The 16,080-nt window shown below is 43.0% G+C and overlaps 1 protein-coding gene across 2 annotated transcripts in view; it reads right to left on the bottom strand.

The window, feature by feature from the left end:
* Positions 1 to 16,080, bottom strand: part of KIAA1958 (KIAA1958 ortholog) — a 178,727-nt gene that overhangs the window by 31,335 nt on the left and 131,312 nt on the right. Inside the window, exon 3 of one of the 2 annotated variants that reach the window (XM_070055647.2) lies at positions 4,157 to 9,687. The exons of the other annotated variant lie outside the window; for it this stretch is intronic. Within the exon in view, the coding sequence (XP_069911748.1) occupies positions 8,636 to 9,687 (1,052 nt within the window). The 3' untranslated portion in view covers positions 4,157 to 8,635. Of the gene's footprint in view, positions 1 to 4,156; positions 9,688 to 16,080 lie in introns of those variants that run through there. 2 annotated transcript variants of the gene reach the window in all.

Raw genomic sequence — 16,080 nt, 5'->3', positions numbered from 1 at the left:
ACTGGAAAAGTTCAGAATTCTTGCTTTCCTTCTCTAATTGCAGATACTTCGCTGATACAGCAAAGAGTTGGGAAAGCATAGAAGAAAAGCTGACTTGCCCGGAATGACATACAGAAAACAGGATATTCAAGTCTGGCACCATGTGACAACTACAATATTTCCTTCTGTAGAGGCCATTAAGGGCTGGCTCAAAATCTTAACGAAATACATACTTTCTCAAGTCGCACATACAAATGTTGGCTGGCACAGCCTGTTAGCACAGTTTTCCAGTTTAACTACAACAAGTGATAGCAGCAATGGTTAACGGTTCCACAGAAACACCACGAACACACATACGAAAGAGCACCTTGAACAACATGCAAAATCTCAACAATGACATCACTGAAAATTACACAATGCATAGAAATTGTAATGGTTTTTGGCAAGTTTCTTTTTGTAACAAATGCTTTATAAAACAAAAGTTCTTTTGTTATAAACGCTATTTAAAAAGTTGTAATATATGGATCATAGATATAAAAGTTCAGTTAATCTGAGTAGATTAATACTAAACATGATCTGCTACTTCATCCAGTATAAATAATTATAAATTAATTTCTAGTGGAAGTATACTAAGGTTTGATTTATAAAATGTAAGAATTACAGAAAATAAACTGGCATAAAAATCATTAAAATACAGTATGCACAATTACCATTAGGATTCTATATTGCTGATACCTTCTGAATTCTACTTTCCACAAATAAATTATTCCTAAACATTTTCATAGCTCTTACAGAAATGAGTGCACAATGGTAAAAATGCTAACTCCAGTGTAATACCAAGACAGACATTAGAAGTCTAGTAAAATTCCACACTTCGTTAAGAACACAATCACATTATACTTCTTTTTCACATCCTAAAAACTGGACCTTTTTTCAACTACAATTTGGTAAAATCATTTGTGAAATAAAAATTTGTGAAATATTTTATATTTGTTTGAATTACTTTTCAGAAGAAGAGGAAACAGGAGAAATACAAATGATTTTTATTTCTAGGTCTTCCTGCTGTAAGCCTTTTTCATTAGTTCCCATTCTTTCCTTTTCCTAAATAAATGCACTTCAGAAACATCCTATTTATGTTGATAGAAATTTGATCTTCAAACACAACTGTGGGTCCACAGACTAAAAAAGGATATTGCAGACTGCATTCAAAAATCAACACTACAGATGCTAAACAGGTAGATATCCAAGCGAATGTCAGAGTAAACAAAGTTACCTTTTAGTTGATAATCTGTAACTGGAATTCATACAGTTAAAAGGGTGTGGGTTGTTTCCTCTCCATGATTAAAAACTAAAGGTAAACAGGGAAGGCTGAGGGACGCTCATTAGACTAAAATGAAAACAATCACACTTAGAGATTATGCTACCAAATTTCAAAACAAGTCGCTACAAGCAGATACAACACTACCCAACTAAAAGTGAGATGTCACATTCAAATATATCCTATTTGGAAACTAGCAGCTTTCACACCTTCTTCCTAGCAGGAATTTGAGGGCTGGAAAAACAATTAAAACTCGGATAACAAGAAGAAACAGATACTCCTTTCTGGGTGGAGAGATGTTTCCGTCCCTAAACACTATCTAGGGACAGGAAGCCCCGTGCCTTGGCTCCAGCCTGGCTCTAACCCTAACAGGTGTGGCTCACATCTAGACAAGATGCAAGCACCTGGGTCTGGAACAGCAGGGCGGACTGGAGGGGACGCCTCCACTCCAGCCAGCCCTTGGGAATGATGGGGTCAGAGGAATGGCAGCCCCTTTAGTCAGGGGAGTCTCACAGCAGGAAGGAGTGGGCCCGCTGTGCTCGAGGGTGCGTGCTCTTTGCTGTTTCCATCTCCTTACCCTCAGCCCCTGCAAGACACGGAGACCCCGGCATTCACAATTGCTGGATGAGATGACCTCTGGGGTCCCTTCTAGGCCCACACTAGGAGTGTAATCCGACAGACAGCTGTTTTACATTAATACCCTGGCCTAATTCGTGTTCTGATCAAATTAGGTCTCTGGCCTAATTACTGCTCTGTCTGATCCTAATTCAACAGTCATGGTTTACATAAAAATGCAATTGAAACGAATTAAAATGTTATCTTTTTAAAAATAATACAATCTTAATATTAAGTCGGGTCTTCTGCTCAGCTGTGGCCTGAACAACTTATTAACAGGCTGAACCATGAGAAATCTTGCATATTTCTCCTTCCTCTGAGAAAAGTGAAAGCAGAATTGTTGGTAATTTTCCAATAGCCCTCGTTCTCCCCTGTTGTTCTATCACAAGGAATGCACCCGTCACCAACAGGATAACCTCTGCAATGTACTTCTTCATCCCAGTTCTAGTCAATGGCAGGCATCTCTGAAATTATCCTAGCTTCATCACTGTCTCCTATCATCTCAGCCAGAGACAAGCACAGGAGAAAAGCAATGTCTGGACATCAGGCATTAAGGGAGAAAACAAAACAAAACAACTGAGGAAGACTTTGGCAATGCTCCTGCTGAACCACATTACATAACAGACACGCACAGACAGATCTTGCATAAAGGAACTCTATTTAAGAAAATATTATTAAGCAGATTGACAGAGTCAACCAATTCTTTATAACTACTTTTAAATGAATAAACTTGTCTTACAAAACCTTAACTGCAATTTATTCTTGTACGCTCCTCTCAATATCCCCCATAGCTTGAAAATTTATTTGCTTTATTATGTGAGAGTTTTTACTTATAGATGCTTAGTATTACAACTTTATTTTGACTAGAGATATAAGGATCAAAACACACCAATCAGAAGATTAACTAGTGTTATCTCCCATCAAACTTTTGGGGATAGTCAAACTGGAAAAAAAATCTAACAGTTTCACAGTCTATCGCTAATTCTGGGAATCGTCAGGACAATATTTTAACCCCCAAAGCTTTCTGCGGCAGCACTCATAACTCACTAAAAAACAAAACCAGGCAGGCTTGAGCAGGGATGCCAGCATTCCACATCGGAGGGCCCAGTCTGAGTCCCAGCATCACTGCTTCTCACCCAGGTTGCTGCTGATGCACCCTGGGAAGCAGCAGATGATGGCTCAAGTGCTTGGACCCCTGCCACCCCCATGGGAGAACCCAGATGAGTTCCTGGCTCCTGGCTTCAGCCTGGCCCAGCCTTGGTTATTGTAGGCATCTGGGCAATTGAACCAGTGGATGGAAGATCTGTTTGTATGCTCTGCTTTTCAAGTCAATGAGAATAAACTTTTTTTAAAAAGTAAAAACAGGCCAGCACCGCGGCTCACTAGGCTAATCCTCCGCCTTGTGGCGCCGGCACACCGGGTTCTAGTCCCAGTCGGGGCGCCGGATTCTGTCCCGGTTGCCCCTCTTGCAGGCCAGCTCTCTGCTGTGGCCCGGGAGTGCAGTGGAGGATGGCCCAAGTGCTTGGGCCCTGCACCCCATGGGAGACCAGGAGAAGCACCTGGCTCCTGCCATCGGATCAGCGCGGTGCGCTGGCCACGGCAGCCATTGGAGGGTGAACCAATGGTCAAAGGAAGACCTTTCTCTCTCTCTCTCTCACTGTCCACTCTGTCAAAAAAAAAAAAAAAAAAAAAAAGTAAAAACAATACGATCTGCCATAGAACCGCCCCTTTCTCTGGGTGAATGATGCAGAACTCTATTGAGATGAGTTTTTTGCTTTCTTGGAGGTAAAAACAGATGACAATCATTTAAATATGTCATGCCTCACCTCTGTGACAAAGTGCTCTCTAAAGAGTGATAAAAGCTTCTGCTCCCTACTCCTCACCACCTCCAAAGACGCACAGCAATAGGCTGTAGATAGTGTGCCAACCAACAGGCATGGGGCTGGCCCTGAGAGCAATCATCTATAACTCGATGCTGCAGAGGGTCTACTATCCAAGCGCAGCAAGCAGCTTATCTAACAAGCCACTAGGGCAGAAAGGACAGTGCATAATGGGACCTGGATCTACAAGTAGTTTCAATGCTTTACTGTTCTAATGCATTTTTATGTCTAATGGTGATTACTGCCTTTTTATTATTTGAGAAATTTTTATTTTCATTTGTTTGAAAGGCAGAGACACAGAAAGAGACAGAGATGAAGACAGAGACCTTCCATCTGCTGGTTTATTCCTCAGATGCCTACAACAGCTGGGGGTGGGCCAGGCTAACCCCAGGAGCTGGTAACTCAATTTGGGTCACCCAGGTAGGTAGCAGAAGCCCAACTCCTTGAGCCATCACCTGCTCTCTCTCATGGTGTGCATTAGCAGGAAGCTGGAGGTGGGATCCAAACCCAGACACACTGATATGAGATGGAGTGTCCCAAGCAGAGCCGTAACTGCTGCATCAAATGCCCATGCCACTGATGTTCTACTGTATTAATGGTGACATGGGTAACCCATTTGTCTTCTCTGGATTTCTTTATTCACAAAAGAGAAATGATACTTACCTAGCAGAACTACCGTGAGCATTAAGTGTAAAAACTTCAAGAAGCATTTAGTGCAATGGCACACTGTAAGAATGCAGTACACGAGTCACTGGTGACACATGTACACTCTTACACAGATGCACAGCTATGTGAACACAGTGGATGAATTCTTTGAGAGCGGGGACTATTTTATGGATCTTTGTGCCTCTCTCAGTGTCTAGACCTTTGCTGCTCAATAAATATTTGCTGATGTGACTATAAATTTTCATTACAATGAAGTCATTGATTTCATGCCTTCTGGAAACTGGGCTATAGGACACAGAGAAGTCAATGCTATGAAAGGTTCAACTAACAGTGATTTAATTGAAAAACCAGAGACCTAATCGACGTTAGAAAATTTTAAAACTATTCTCTTGTAATTAGGCAGTAATTTAACACAGGGAAAATTTAACATTGAGGAAAATAATTATCAAATAAATAGTTTTAAAAAGAATCATCTTCACACCAGCCCTAATAACCAAGATAACAAATGGAATCTTAAAAATAAACTCTTAGATAAGTATCTCAAATCTCTCCAACATTTCCAAATAACAAAGTTTTTAAAAATTGCCACTGTGTGTTTTTTAAAAATTTATTTGTTTATTTGAAAGAGTGAGCAAGGCAGAGACAGATCTTCTATCTGTTGGTTCACTCCCAAGATAACTGCAAAGGCCAGAGTTGGGCCAGACCAAAACCAGGAGTCAGGAGCATCATTCGAGTCTCCCACGTGAGCAGCAGGGGCTCAAACACTTGGGCTATCTTCTGCTGTGTTTCCTAGGCCATTAGCAGAGAGCTGGATTGGAAGCAGAGCAGCCGAGACTTGAACCAGGATCCATATGGGATGCCAGCATCAAAGCCAGTGGCTTTATCCACTACAACACAATGCTGACCCTGTGTGTGGTTTTAATAGACAATTACTTCTATGAATATGGAAGGAAGATCAAATTTTGCAGTTAGGGGTAGGCAGGTGACCTGGTGGTTAAGATGCCCATGACCCACGTCTGGATTAAATATCTAGCTTTGGCTCCTAACTCTAGCTTCCTGCTAACATGGATCCTGGGAGTCAGCAGTGATGGCTCAAGTAATTAGGATCCTGCCACTCACACATCGGAAACCTGGGTTGAGTTTCTGGCCAGCTTCAGCCCCAGTTGGGGGTCTTTATAGGTATTTAAGAGGGGGGGGGAGGCGACTTGGCAAATAGGAGTTCTTTCTCTGCCTCTTAAATTAAAAAATTGTGCAGTTATGCCAATCAAATGCTGACAGAGGGGTTTACTGTTTCTGTTGCAGGCAGTGAAATGCTAGCAGAGTCCTTGCACTGGGATTTCTTACATGGCACTAAGCTGATTGAACAGTGTAGACTTTGCAAATAGGGTTTTATTGTTTCTGTACGAATGATGTGACTGCCTGCACTGCTGAATTTTGGCTGAAGCCTACATATGATGTTGCCACCCACCTCCAACACATAACTTTTTAAGTTAAAACTCCAAATAATGAAAATGGCACCTGGCAGTGGCATATCCTCGGTTACTGTCTAGATAAAAACACAAAATTTAGAGGTAGCTGCAGATTTCTCATCATTTAATAAACTCAAAGAGATACTATAATTTGGCCACATCTCTGCCAACCCCATCTTCAGGTGACAACGTTCCTATTTATTTGGTTTGAGTTAGCACAGCAAAATATAAATAAATAACCATTCACATCCTCCATCTAATGGTGTCTGTCTAAATGAAAACGCAGTACAACTAAGCAGGAGAGAGATTTTCATTTTCAGTGCCTCGAGAAACCTAAAGAGGTATGTGAACAATTCCAGTTCTATTTTGTTAGTGCACACTGGCTGTTCTTCCTCAAAACGACTTACTTTTCTGTCAAAAACATCAAAAGAGCTCAGAAACCACATCGATTTAAAAATCCAAATGCATCATCACCTTTTAAGTGTCTTACAGAAACTTCTCCTAACACGGGACGTAACCCCCACAAAAATCAGCTTATTTTGTTCAGAACGCTTTCCTTCAAGCAGGCTGTCTTGGGCACTTAGGGACCAGTTACAGAATAAGGAGAACGGGAAGGTTCTGTGAAGAGAAAGGCTCTGTGGTTCAGGTGCACGGGGACGAGGAGTCGTCAGGAGTTGGTGCTCAGAAAGAAAGTGGAAGGAACTCTGGGGGGAGGTGACAGACAACCCTCTCCTTAGCTATCACCTAACTGACTTATCTTCATCTCCTACCACAAAATGCAGATAATTCACTTTCTGTTCGAAGCTGTTGGAAGGATGAAGACAAGGTCTACAGAAATAACTGTGTACATATAATATGTCTGAAGAAATAGTTGTCAAAATGTTAACAGTACTTATCTTTGGCTGGCGGAGTTATGAGTACAGATGCATTTTCTGCTTTCTTTTTTAAATTAGTAACTATATAGTAACTGTGTGTGCTACACGTCAGCCCCGTAGCACAGAGATGGCTCAAACAATGCAGCTGCCCTCGGGATTCACACAGACGGGAAATGGCAAGCTATGGCCTGCTCTTTCTTCTTATTTCAGGTTAGACGAATGAGAGCTTCTCTGGAGGAAAAGCCATGGAAACAAAGCTGATTCCACCACACTAAGTGCACAGCGGACTTCCTCCTGGGCCAACTGAGAGGTCATGGTTTAGGCATGGGGCTTCCTGTGTTTGTGACTTTGTGTTGGAGAGGGCTGCCCAGCCACGGGCAAGCTCAGAGCTGTCGGCACTCAGGAAGGCAAATCGGAATGAACTTTGTCGGCCTTCCTAGCTAATGCAGATTGTGAGGTTGCCTTGAAGGATACACACCTCCCAACAGAATGTCCAGATTCAACAAACCTACTAGGATTTGGAGTCTATGTGTGTGAGTGACTACACGGGATAGGAGCCTAACTCAGCTTTTGTGGTTCTAATGTGCAAACATATTTTACTTTTGAAGTATCTTAACTAATAGTTTACCACAGGTTTCAAGACTTGAAAACAAAGATCTTGGAAATACCATCACAAATGTTTAACCAAAGTTATTACTACAATTGCAAGGTATCACAGATAAATGCGTTTGTATTTACTCTAGAAGAAACTTGTACCTCGTCAAGAATGTTTTGAATTCAGCTAAGTGTAGTAACAAAATGTTGTTACCTAAAGTTGAGGGTCTGTATTCCTTTGATTGCAACTACAGAGTCATGTAACCCCCTGGAGAAAAAGATACTGAAGTTTAATGCTCATAAATAAGTAATTTAGGGGTCTGAGTTTTGAGCAGGATGAGCTGTGTTGCTGTCTTGATTAGAGCTTCTAGACTGCTAGTAATATGTTTCCATTCTCTATCTTCTATTTATGCTTGATATACAATCTGATGCTTGGGAACATTTTCAAAGCTTTAGTAGTTTTAAATTTCTTGTATCTCATAACCAAACTTTCATCTAGATTCACTCCCTAGGGACAAAAAACGTTCTATCCAGGTCCAAGCACAATGGTAAAAATGAGCTATGTAACAGTCTTTTTTGCCACCATATTAGACTTTGCATATTACTTGAAAATTACGTATCTTCCAAAAGAGAATGGCACCTTCATTGTTTTATCCTCACCCCCGCCCAGCCCCTAAAGAACAGATGTTAGCTAAACATCTAGAGTTTTATACATTGCAAAAAATGAGGCACAGGAGCTAAAATTCTAATTAAGTCTAAAAAAGAATGTGCAGATAATTTGATGTCAAGCTTATATAACACTTTCATATTCGGGAGTTGACTGAATACAGTTTTGTGTGAGCAATAAAGTTAAAAAAATAAAGCCATTTATCAAAGAGACTGAGAACGAGAGGTGGGATGGGAGGAAACGCAGAAGCTGGGAACGCGAGAGTCCGGGGCGACTCTCGGCTTCCCCTGACGGCTTTTAGAAAACGGAATCGCTTCTCCACTCGGGGTAGCCTGAGGAGGGCCATGGCTGCGTGCATCTGTGAGAGCAGATCACGGTTAGCACCCGCGAGCACGTGTGTCTGTAGCCTGTACGGACTACGTAATACTAAACTATCTCTGTCTCCTTATTTGTAAAAAGAAAAATATATTAGATATTTGCATCTGTAGAAAGTGAATGAACACTGCGGGCAGTGGAGCGGGAAGGAGGCAGGGTGCTGTCCCCGTCGCCTTGGGCAGTCACCGAGGCGGCGGTCAGGCGGTGTCTGAGGACGAGTCATAGGAAGCGGACACGACGAAGTTGCCGCCGCCGCCGCCGGAGCGCCCGGCCACCGACTGGGCGGCCTGCTGGCTCAGGTTGTTGCAGATGAGCACCAGCTGGTTGCTCTGGGCCTCGGACAAGGTGCTGCAGCTCTGGTACACGCTGAAGTTGGTCTTGCGGCCGGGGATGTTGCCCTTCTCACACATGGTCTTCACCATCTTGGCCAGCTTGTTCTTGCCCAGGGCCTGGCAGTTGTACCAGTGCAGGGCCGCCAGGTTCACGACCGGCTTGATGGACAGGTAGAAAGGGGCGTCCTCGTAGCGCATGGCCGGCGGCCGCCGCTGCGCATACTCCTTGTAGTCCTGCACGGGGCAGGTCTGCGGGGCGTGCTGCGTGGCGTACACGCGCGAGTCCGTGCCGCCTCTCTTGGTTTTGGCGTTCAGGTCCCCGCTGTCTTGGCCCATCCACTCCAGGTACTCGAGCCCCGTCTCCGTGACGCGGAGGCGGATATCGCCCCACTTCAGGGTGGAGCCGTGGAAGCCCGTGCAGTGGCCGAAGGCCTTGGTGTTGTTGAGCCAGACGAGGTTGAGCAGCCCCTCGGGGTTGTAGCGGCTCAGCAGCCCCCGCTTGCGCAGGATGAGCTCGTCGGCGAAGGTGAGCTTCATGGACTTGTGCGGCTTGTTGCCTTTCCCTTTGCAGCGGAGCTCGATCTGCTTCTGCTTCAGGGCCTCCTGCGAGCGCTTGAACTCCTTGTCCCGGGTGATGCTGTAGCCGTACCTGTGTTCTTTCAGGTACCGCTCGAGCCCGCACTGGTAATTGGCCAGGCTGTTGGGCTCGTACTCGGACCCGTCCTTCTGCCGGGCATCCACAAAGAAGGAGGCGAGGTAGGCGTCCAGCTCCTTGCAGGGGATGACATAGATCTCTCTGGTCTCCGAAGGGTACTTGGCGATGAGGAACTCGCGGAAATTGCGGAGCGCGGTCTGCGTGCTCCGGATCGTTTTCTCGTTCTGCTCCCTGCTGAGCTCGGCCGCTCTTTCATCCTGGTCTGCAACAAATCGGGGAGGGGAGGGACAGAGAGGGTGTGGATGAGTTCAGACAATGCACTTGCTACTCTGAAACAAAGTTTCCTTCTACCAGGAAAAGGGAAAGGAGGAAATCCGGTTTGGTCTTGTTTTAAGAGGCCACTGGCAGGTGGCACTGACATACCTGTCGCACTGTGACAGCCAACCTGAGTTTCACAAAGGATGTGCTAGACAAGGGTGTGGCCCATGGCGATCGAAATGAGCTTCTCCTGACACTGACACTGGCTCTGGCTCTGGCACGCGGGTTGGTGTGTGAGGGTTTGTGGGCGGGGTAAGATCAGAGGCGGCCTTCGAGTTAGGATAAAGGTGGACAGACACATGCCGTGTGCAGGGGCCCGCTGAGGCTGCAAAACTTGTTTTGAATCACGTCATTTGTGTGAAATCAGAACTCCAACTGGTTCCATTTTACTGAGTTAAACTAAAATATCTGTACCGGTATCAGCTGCCTTAACACATCACTGGACACTGGAGCTTGAAAACACAAAGAAAACGGCAGCTTCCTGATCTCAGGGCAGCTACTCAGGGCAACCTAGTTTACAAGTGATCTGCAGCTAAGGGTGGGGCCGTTCCTGATCACTTTGGTGCTTTGTTTGGCAACAAGGGTAAGACTTCATAGCTGCAAAGATAGGACAATGAAGTATGACATAAGCTATCATGGCCAGATGTGAGGGAGTGGGGAACATCTCCTGGCTACGCTTTATTAATTTATTTAAACTCTGCCACCAAGGGCCTGGGGTGCCCTTTCTTTCATGGATTGTCCAAGATTAAGAAAGGCTGCTCTAGGGGCTAGTACTGTGGCATAGCGGGTAAAGCCGCTGCCTGCAGTGCCCACATCCCAAATGGGCGCCAGTTCGAGCCCTGGCTGCCTCTTCTGATCCAGCTCTCTGCTATGGCCTGGGATAGCAGTAGAAGACAGCCCAAGTCCTTGGGCCCCTGCAACCATGTGGGAGACCAGGAAGACACTCCTGGCTCCTGGCTTTGGATGAGCCCAGCCATCTGGGAAGTGAACCAGCGGATGGAAGACCTCTCTCTCTCTCTCTCTGCCTCTCCTTCTCTCTGTGTGTAACTCTGCCTTTCAAATATATAAATACATCTTAAAAAAAAAAAAAAAAGGCTGCTCTAGAGGAGTGGTCCTCACACTTTACTGTGCTTCTGAATCACCCAGGAGGCCTGACCAAAGTGCACATGACCAGGTGGCAGCCCCATGTCTGCATAGCCACCACGCTCATGGTGACGCTGAGCAGAACACATTTTGGGCAATAGAGTTGAAGTACCTGCGTCCTACTCTATTTTACCCAGTTTTTTTTTAAAACAATGGTTAAGTTCAATAATATTCAAATACTTATTCATTTTGGTAATGTGCAATTTACATGTGGGAATCTTAACACTAATTGCAAAAACATTTGGTCAAAAGTCACCCCTATGATGACAGGCATGGTCTGGATGAAACCCTAAGGATGAAAGTACACAATGGAAACAGGCTCTCCTACTGACTGCTGAGAGGCAGCACAGGGGCTAACTGAAAACAATATAAATATGTGATTCTTAGTTTAACGGATACGCTGAAAGCTTTTGTTTATCAAATTATGTTATATAAGAAAACTTTCATTTGGAAGGTTTCTCCGTAGAAGTTTCTATATCACCACATCTAATAATAAAGATAAAATTTCTAATAAACAGCTTTAATGACAAAACATAATTTTTTTGTATTTTGTAATAATCATGTTATTTTAAAACAACAATTCTAAGGTATAACTGCCAGAACACATATAACTTTAGAAAATGAAGTTAACGAAATTTCACTAAACTAGCTAATTACATATATTTTTATAGGCACATCTTTGAAAGATATTCCCAAAACTCACATATAAAAACATATTTATGCTTCAACAAACTTAACTTTTGGTTCTTCTAGCTGAATCTGTTTATCTATCAACAATAAAAATGCTTATCTTTCTATCAAAAACACAGAAGCCACAGGTTGCATGTAACCTTCTACCAGCTGGCTTCCTCAACTGTTTACATGTGAAGCAAAAGGACCCGGCACATCTGTTTATTCTGGCTACTTGTTCAAGTATCTACTGCAGTGGTCTTCAAACTTCAAAGACTTCCTAAGGAATAAACACTGACAGACAAGTTTCAGGAAGACAATTTCCAGTTGCTCATCTTCCAGATGGGATCTTTCCTAAAAGCTGATGTCTGAAATGAAGACTCAGTTCACACACACCGCCATCCCAAAGCTACAAACGTACATGCTCTGGGGGTAAAACACTCTGAGGAGCCAAACAAAAATTCATGAATCAATGATTAAATCAATATCATTTCCTGTCCTTCTCTGTCTTATATAGATTCTAATACAGATGAAATCTGCCATTAGAAATAGGGTTTTGGTTTTGGTGCAGGGAAGAGAGGGATACCATTGTGGTGTAGCATGTTAAGCCTCCTCTGCTTACAAAGCCAGTGTCCTTTATAGGCACAGGTCGAGTCCTGGCTGTTCCACTTCTGACCCAGACCCCTGCTATAGGCCTGGGAGAGGCAGCGGAGGATGGCCCAAATCCCTGGGCCCCTGCACTCATCTGAGAGGCCCAGTTGAAACTCCTAGCTCCTGGCTTCTGCCTGGCTCAGCCCTGGCCGTTGTGGCCATTTGGGGAGTCAATCAGTAGATGGAAGATCTCTCCCTTTCTCTGTAACTCTTTCAAATAAATAAATAAATCCTTTTTAAAAACTATAAAAATAAATATGGTTTGGGGGCTGGCATGGTGGGGTAGCAGGTAAAGCCGCTGCCTGTAGTGCCAGTATCCCATATGGGCGCTAATTCAAGTCCTGGCTGCTCCACTTATGATCCAGCTCTCTGCTATGGCCTGAGAAAGCAGTAGAGGATGGCCCAAGTCGTTGGGTCCCTGCACCCAGAGGAAGCTCCTGGCTCTGGACTGGCTCAGCTCTGACTGTTGCGGCCAACTGGGGAGTGAACCAGCAGATGGAGGACCTCTCTCTCTCTCTTTCTCTTGTCTCTCCTTCTCTCTGTGTAACTCTGACTTTCAAGTAAATAAATAAATCTTAAAAAAAAAAAAAAAAAACAAAGAAATATGATTTGGCACCTGAATTGTAGTGTTATGAATTCAGGGCACCTGAAGAGTTATAGGTGAAGGAAGTTGATTATTTTAATTAGACTGGGATTTTCTGCACAACTACCTCTAGATACACTAGAGGCTTATGGTTTTATTTATCTCAGACTTTGTGCTTTTAAAACTCACAAGGTGCTTAATAACTGCTATCAAATCACATCATGAAATACTCATGCAACTTACAGTCAATCATTATGCCATTCTGTAAAACAGCATTTTCTATCTCATTTGTTATAAAAATAACTGGTTGAAACTTGGGTTGAAAATCTGTAGTTACCAACTTAAAAAATGAGTGAGTGGTATATGTTTCCTCCGCCACAAAGTCCTTTGAAGGGGTTCGTAGGCAAAAAGGTTCAAATCAGTTGGACTTCAGTAAGCTGTTTAAGTCGGCTGAGGTGGAACTGGTGAAGATGGCTTCTACAGCCATCAAAGGGTTCGGAGTGCTGCCACGGATGTCATCACCTGACAGCTCCCTACTGAAACTGCCAGCTCCCCTATGTGTGCATGTCCTCCACATTTTCAAAGGGTAACCCACTCAGAGCTCCATGTATTCACACTTCTCCAACTCAGCCTCTGTCCAGCCTCCACTGCAAGTCTCTCTCCCCTTTCTAACGGGCCCTGATCTTAGTTAACAGAGCCACTTCATCTGCAGGAAAATAAAACTAAAGGAAAATATCACACTGTCATATCCTTTCCTAACAGCTCGGAATACACCAGAAGAGGAAATTAGATTGGCAAAGACACTCTGGTTCATTTTACCAGAATGAAGGGCAGCAAATAGTTGAGTAACAGCAATGTTTTTCAACTAATATCAAAATCAAGTAAGACCAGAGGAGACGATAATATAGAACTATTACAATAATCTTGGACTTATCTCTAGTTTTAGAAAATTTTTATATTCACTTCTTTTAAAAACATTTTATTAAACATAACATACATACAATAGGCTAGTCATTAAGTGCACATGATTGATTATTACAAATTAAAAACACCAATGAATCTAGTTCTCAAATCAAGAAAGAGACCAGCACCCCAGAGGTCTTTCTCACGCCCTCTCCTTCCAGTCATGCACTCCCATCAAGAAAAACTGTTCTCCTGACTTGAGGCATCATTGGTGTGGTTGGCCTATAATGTAAAACACGTGGCTGGAACCTGAGAGGGTGAACTCTTTGGTCTCTGGCTGCTTTTGCTCAACATTATGCTGTGAGCTTCATCCATGCTGTCGTATATTTGTAGGTCATTTATCCTCATTGCTGTGAACATTGCATTGCGTGAGCACATTTTTCCATCCTGTCAGTTCTTAGCTTAGTGCTACTTCCAATGAGACCTCTAGGAACATTCTAGTGTCTTTTTTGTTGATCACATGCATTCATTCCTGCTGGGTGTACAGTTAGAAGGTGGAATTGCTGGGGCATAAGAAATCATATGGTAAGCCTCACAGATACTGACAACCAATCTTCCACAGCGGTTATGCCAACTGCCTTTCCCCACCATGAGTGGCAAGAGTTCAGGTGGTTCCATATATCCAGCAACACTAAATGATGTCAGCTATGCTTATTTTAGACATTTGGGTGGGTGTGTAGTGGTCCTGTAATTTAATTTTAGCTTCTCTGAGTGCTTCTTTGTGTTTATTGACCATTTGGATATTCTTTTGTGAAGTGCCTATTCAAATTTTTCATCCATTTTTATATTAAATCATCTACTTCTTTCTTACTGGTTGTAGAAGGCTTTAACATATGCACATGAGTCTTTGTCAGACATGTGTATTTCAATACTCTTCTCCCCATCTGTGGCTTCCCTTTTCACTTTCTTAGTGGTGTCTTTCAATGAACAAGAGATCTTAATATCAGTCCAATTCATTATTTTTTTTCTTTTATGGTTTACATTTTTTGTGTCCTGTTTAAGTAATCTTGCTTATTCCAAGGTCATGGGAGATCTTCTATTTCTTCCAAAAGCTTTATCTGTTTTATTTGCCATATTTCGATCTGCCATTTACTAGTACATCCACATATATGTCTGCGACAGAAATTAAGATTTTTTCAAATATGCACAATGATCCATTTGATTTTAACTAGTTAACAAAATCAGAATAGGCAATACAAGCATTATTATATAATATTTGAAAGCTATAAATCAATAGAAGGTGGAAGTAAGTCATCTTCCTATCTCTTTGTTACCAAATTTCCTCTGCATGGCAACCAATGATACCAAGGGACTGGGCATGATTTTTGGGATTTTCTATGCACATACTTATTCTTTTCTGTTCATGATGAGGAGAGAGGTACACTGTATACCTTCCTGTACACTCTATTTTTCAACCACTAGCAGTGCACTAAGCTCTATACCATCACAGGTACTGTTGCTGCAATCTTTCCAATAGCTACATAATAATTCATATGAATAGTATTTAGTATGACAATAAATGTATCCAATTCCCTAATTTCCTAGGGATAGCCATCTGCAGTATTTCCATTTGTTGGAATTACAAACAATGCAATGGGTATCCTTATTTAAACATTCCCCATGCATCAGCAAGTATATGAGTATATACAGAATGAATTTCCAAAAGTAAAACTACTATATGGTTACTGCCCTACACATCACACCAATTTATATGCCCTGATAAGGTGTAAGAGTGATAGTTCAATCATACCTTCCCAAATATAATATATTATCAAACTTCTTAAACTTTGCTTATTTAATTGGTAAAATATATCATGGTTTTATTTTGCATTTCTTTTGTAAGTGGTATTTAACATTTGTTTTTTGCAAATATATACTGGCTCCCAGGACTTTCTCACTTTCTTTCTGTGAATTCTCTCTGTTCTCTATCCATTTCCTTCCTTCCTTCCTTCCTTCCTTCCTTCCTTCCTTCCTTCCTTCCTTCCTTCCTTCCCTCCCTCCCTCCCTCCCTCCCTCTCTCTCTCTCTCTCTCTCTCTTTCTTTCTGATTTTATTGATTTTTATTTGAAAGGTAGTGTTACAGAGAAGCAGAGACAGAGCGAGAGAGAAGTCTTCTGTCTGCTGGTTCACCTCCCAAATGGCTGTGACTGCCAGAGCTGTGCCGATCCAAAGCCAGGAGCCAGGAGCTTCTTCCAGGTCTCCCACACAAGTGCAGGGGCCCAAGGACTCGGGCCATCTTCTACTGCTTTCCCAGGCCAGAAGTGGAGCAGCTGAGACTCGAACCGGCAGCCACATGGGATGCCGACACTGCAGGCCAGGGCTTTAACCT

The sequence above is a fragment of the Oryctolagus cuniculus genome, chromosome 1 (assembly GCF_051225735.1).
Source record: "Oryctolagus cuniculus isolate XC-2025 breed Fujian yellow rabbit chromosome 1, ASM5122573v1, whole genome shotgun sequence".
In the NCBI taxonomy this organism is placed as follows: domain Eukaryota; kingdom Metazoa; phylum Chordata; class Mammalia; order Lagomorpha; family Leporidae; genus Oryctolagus; species Oryctolagus cuniculus.
This window is presented reverse-complemented; position numbering and strand designations above follow the sequence as displayed.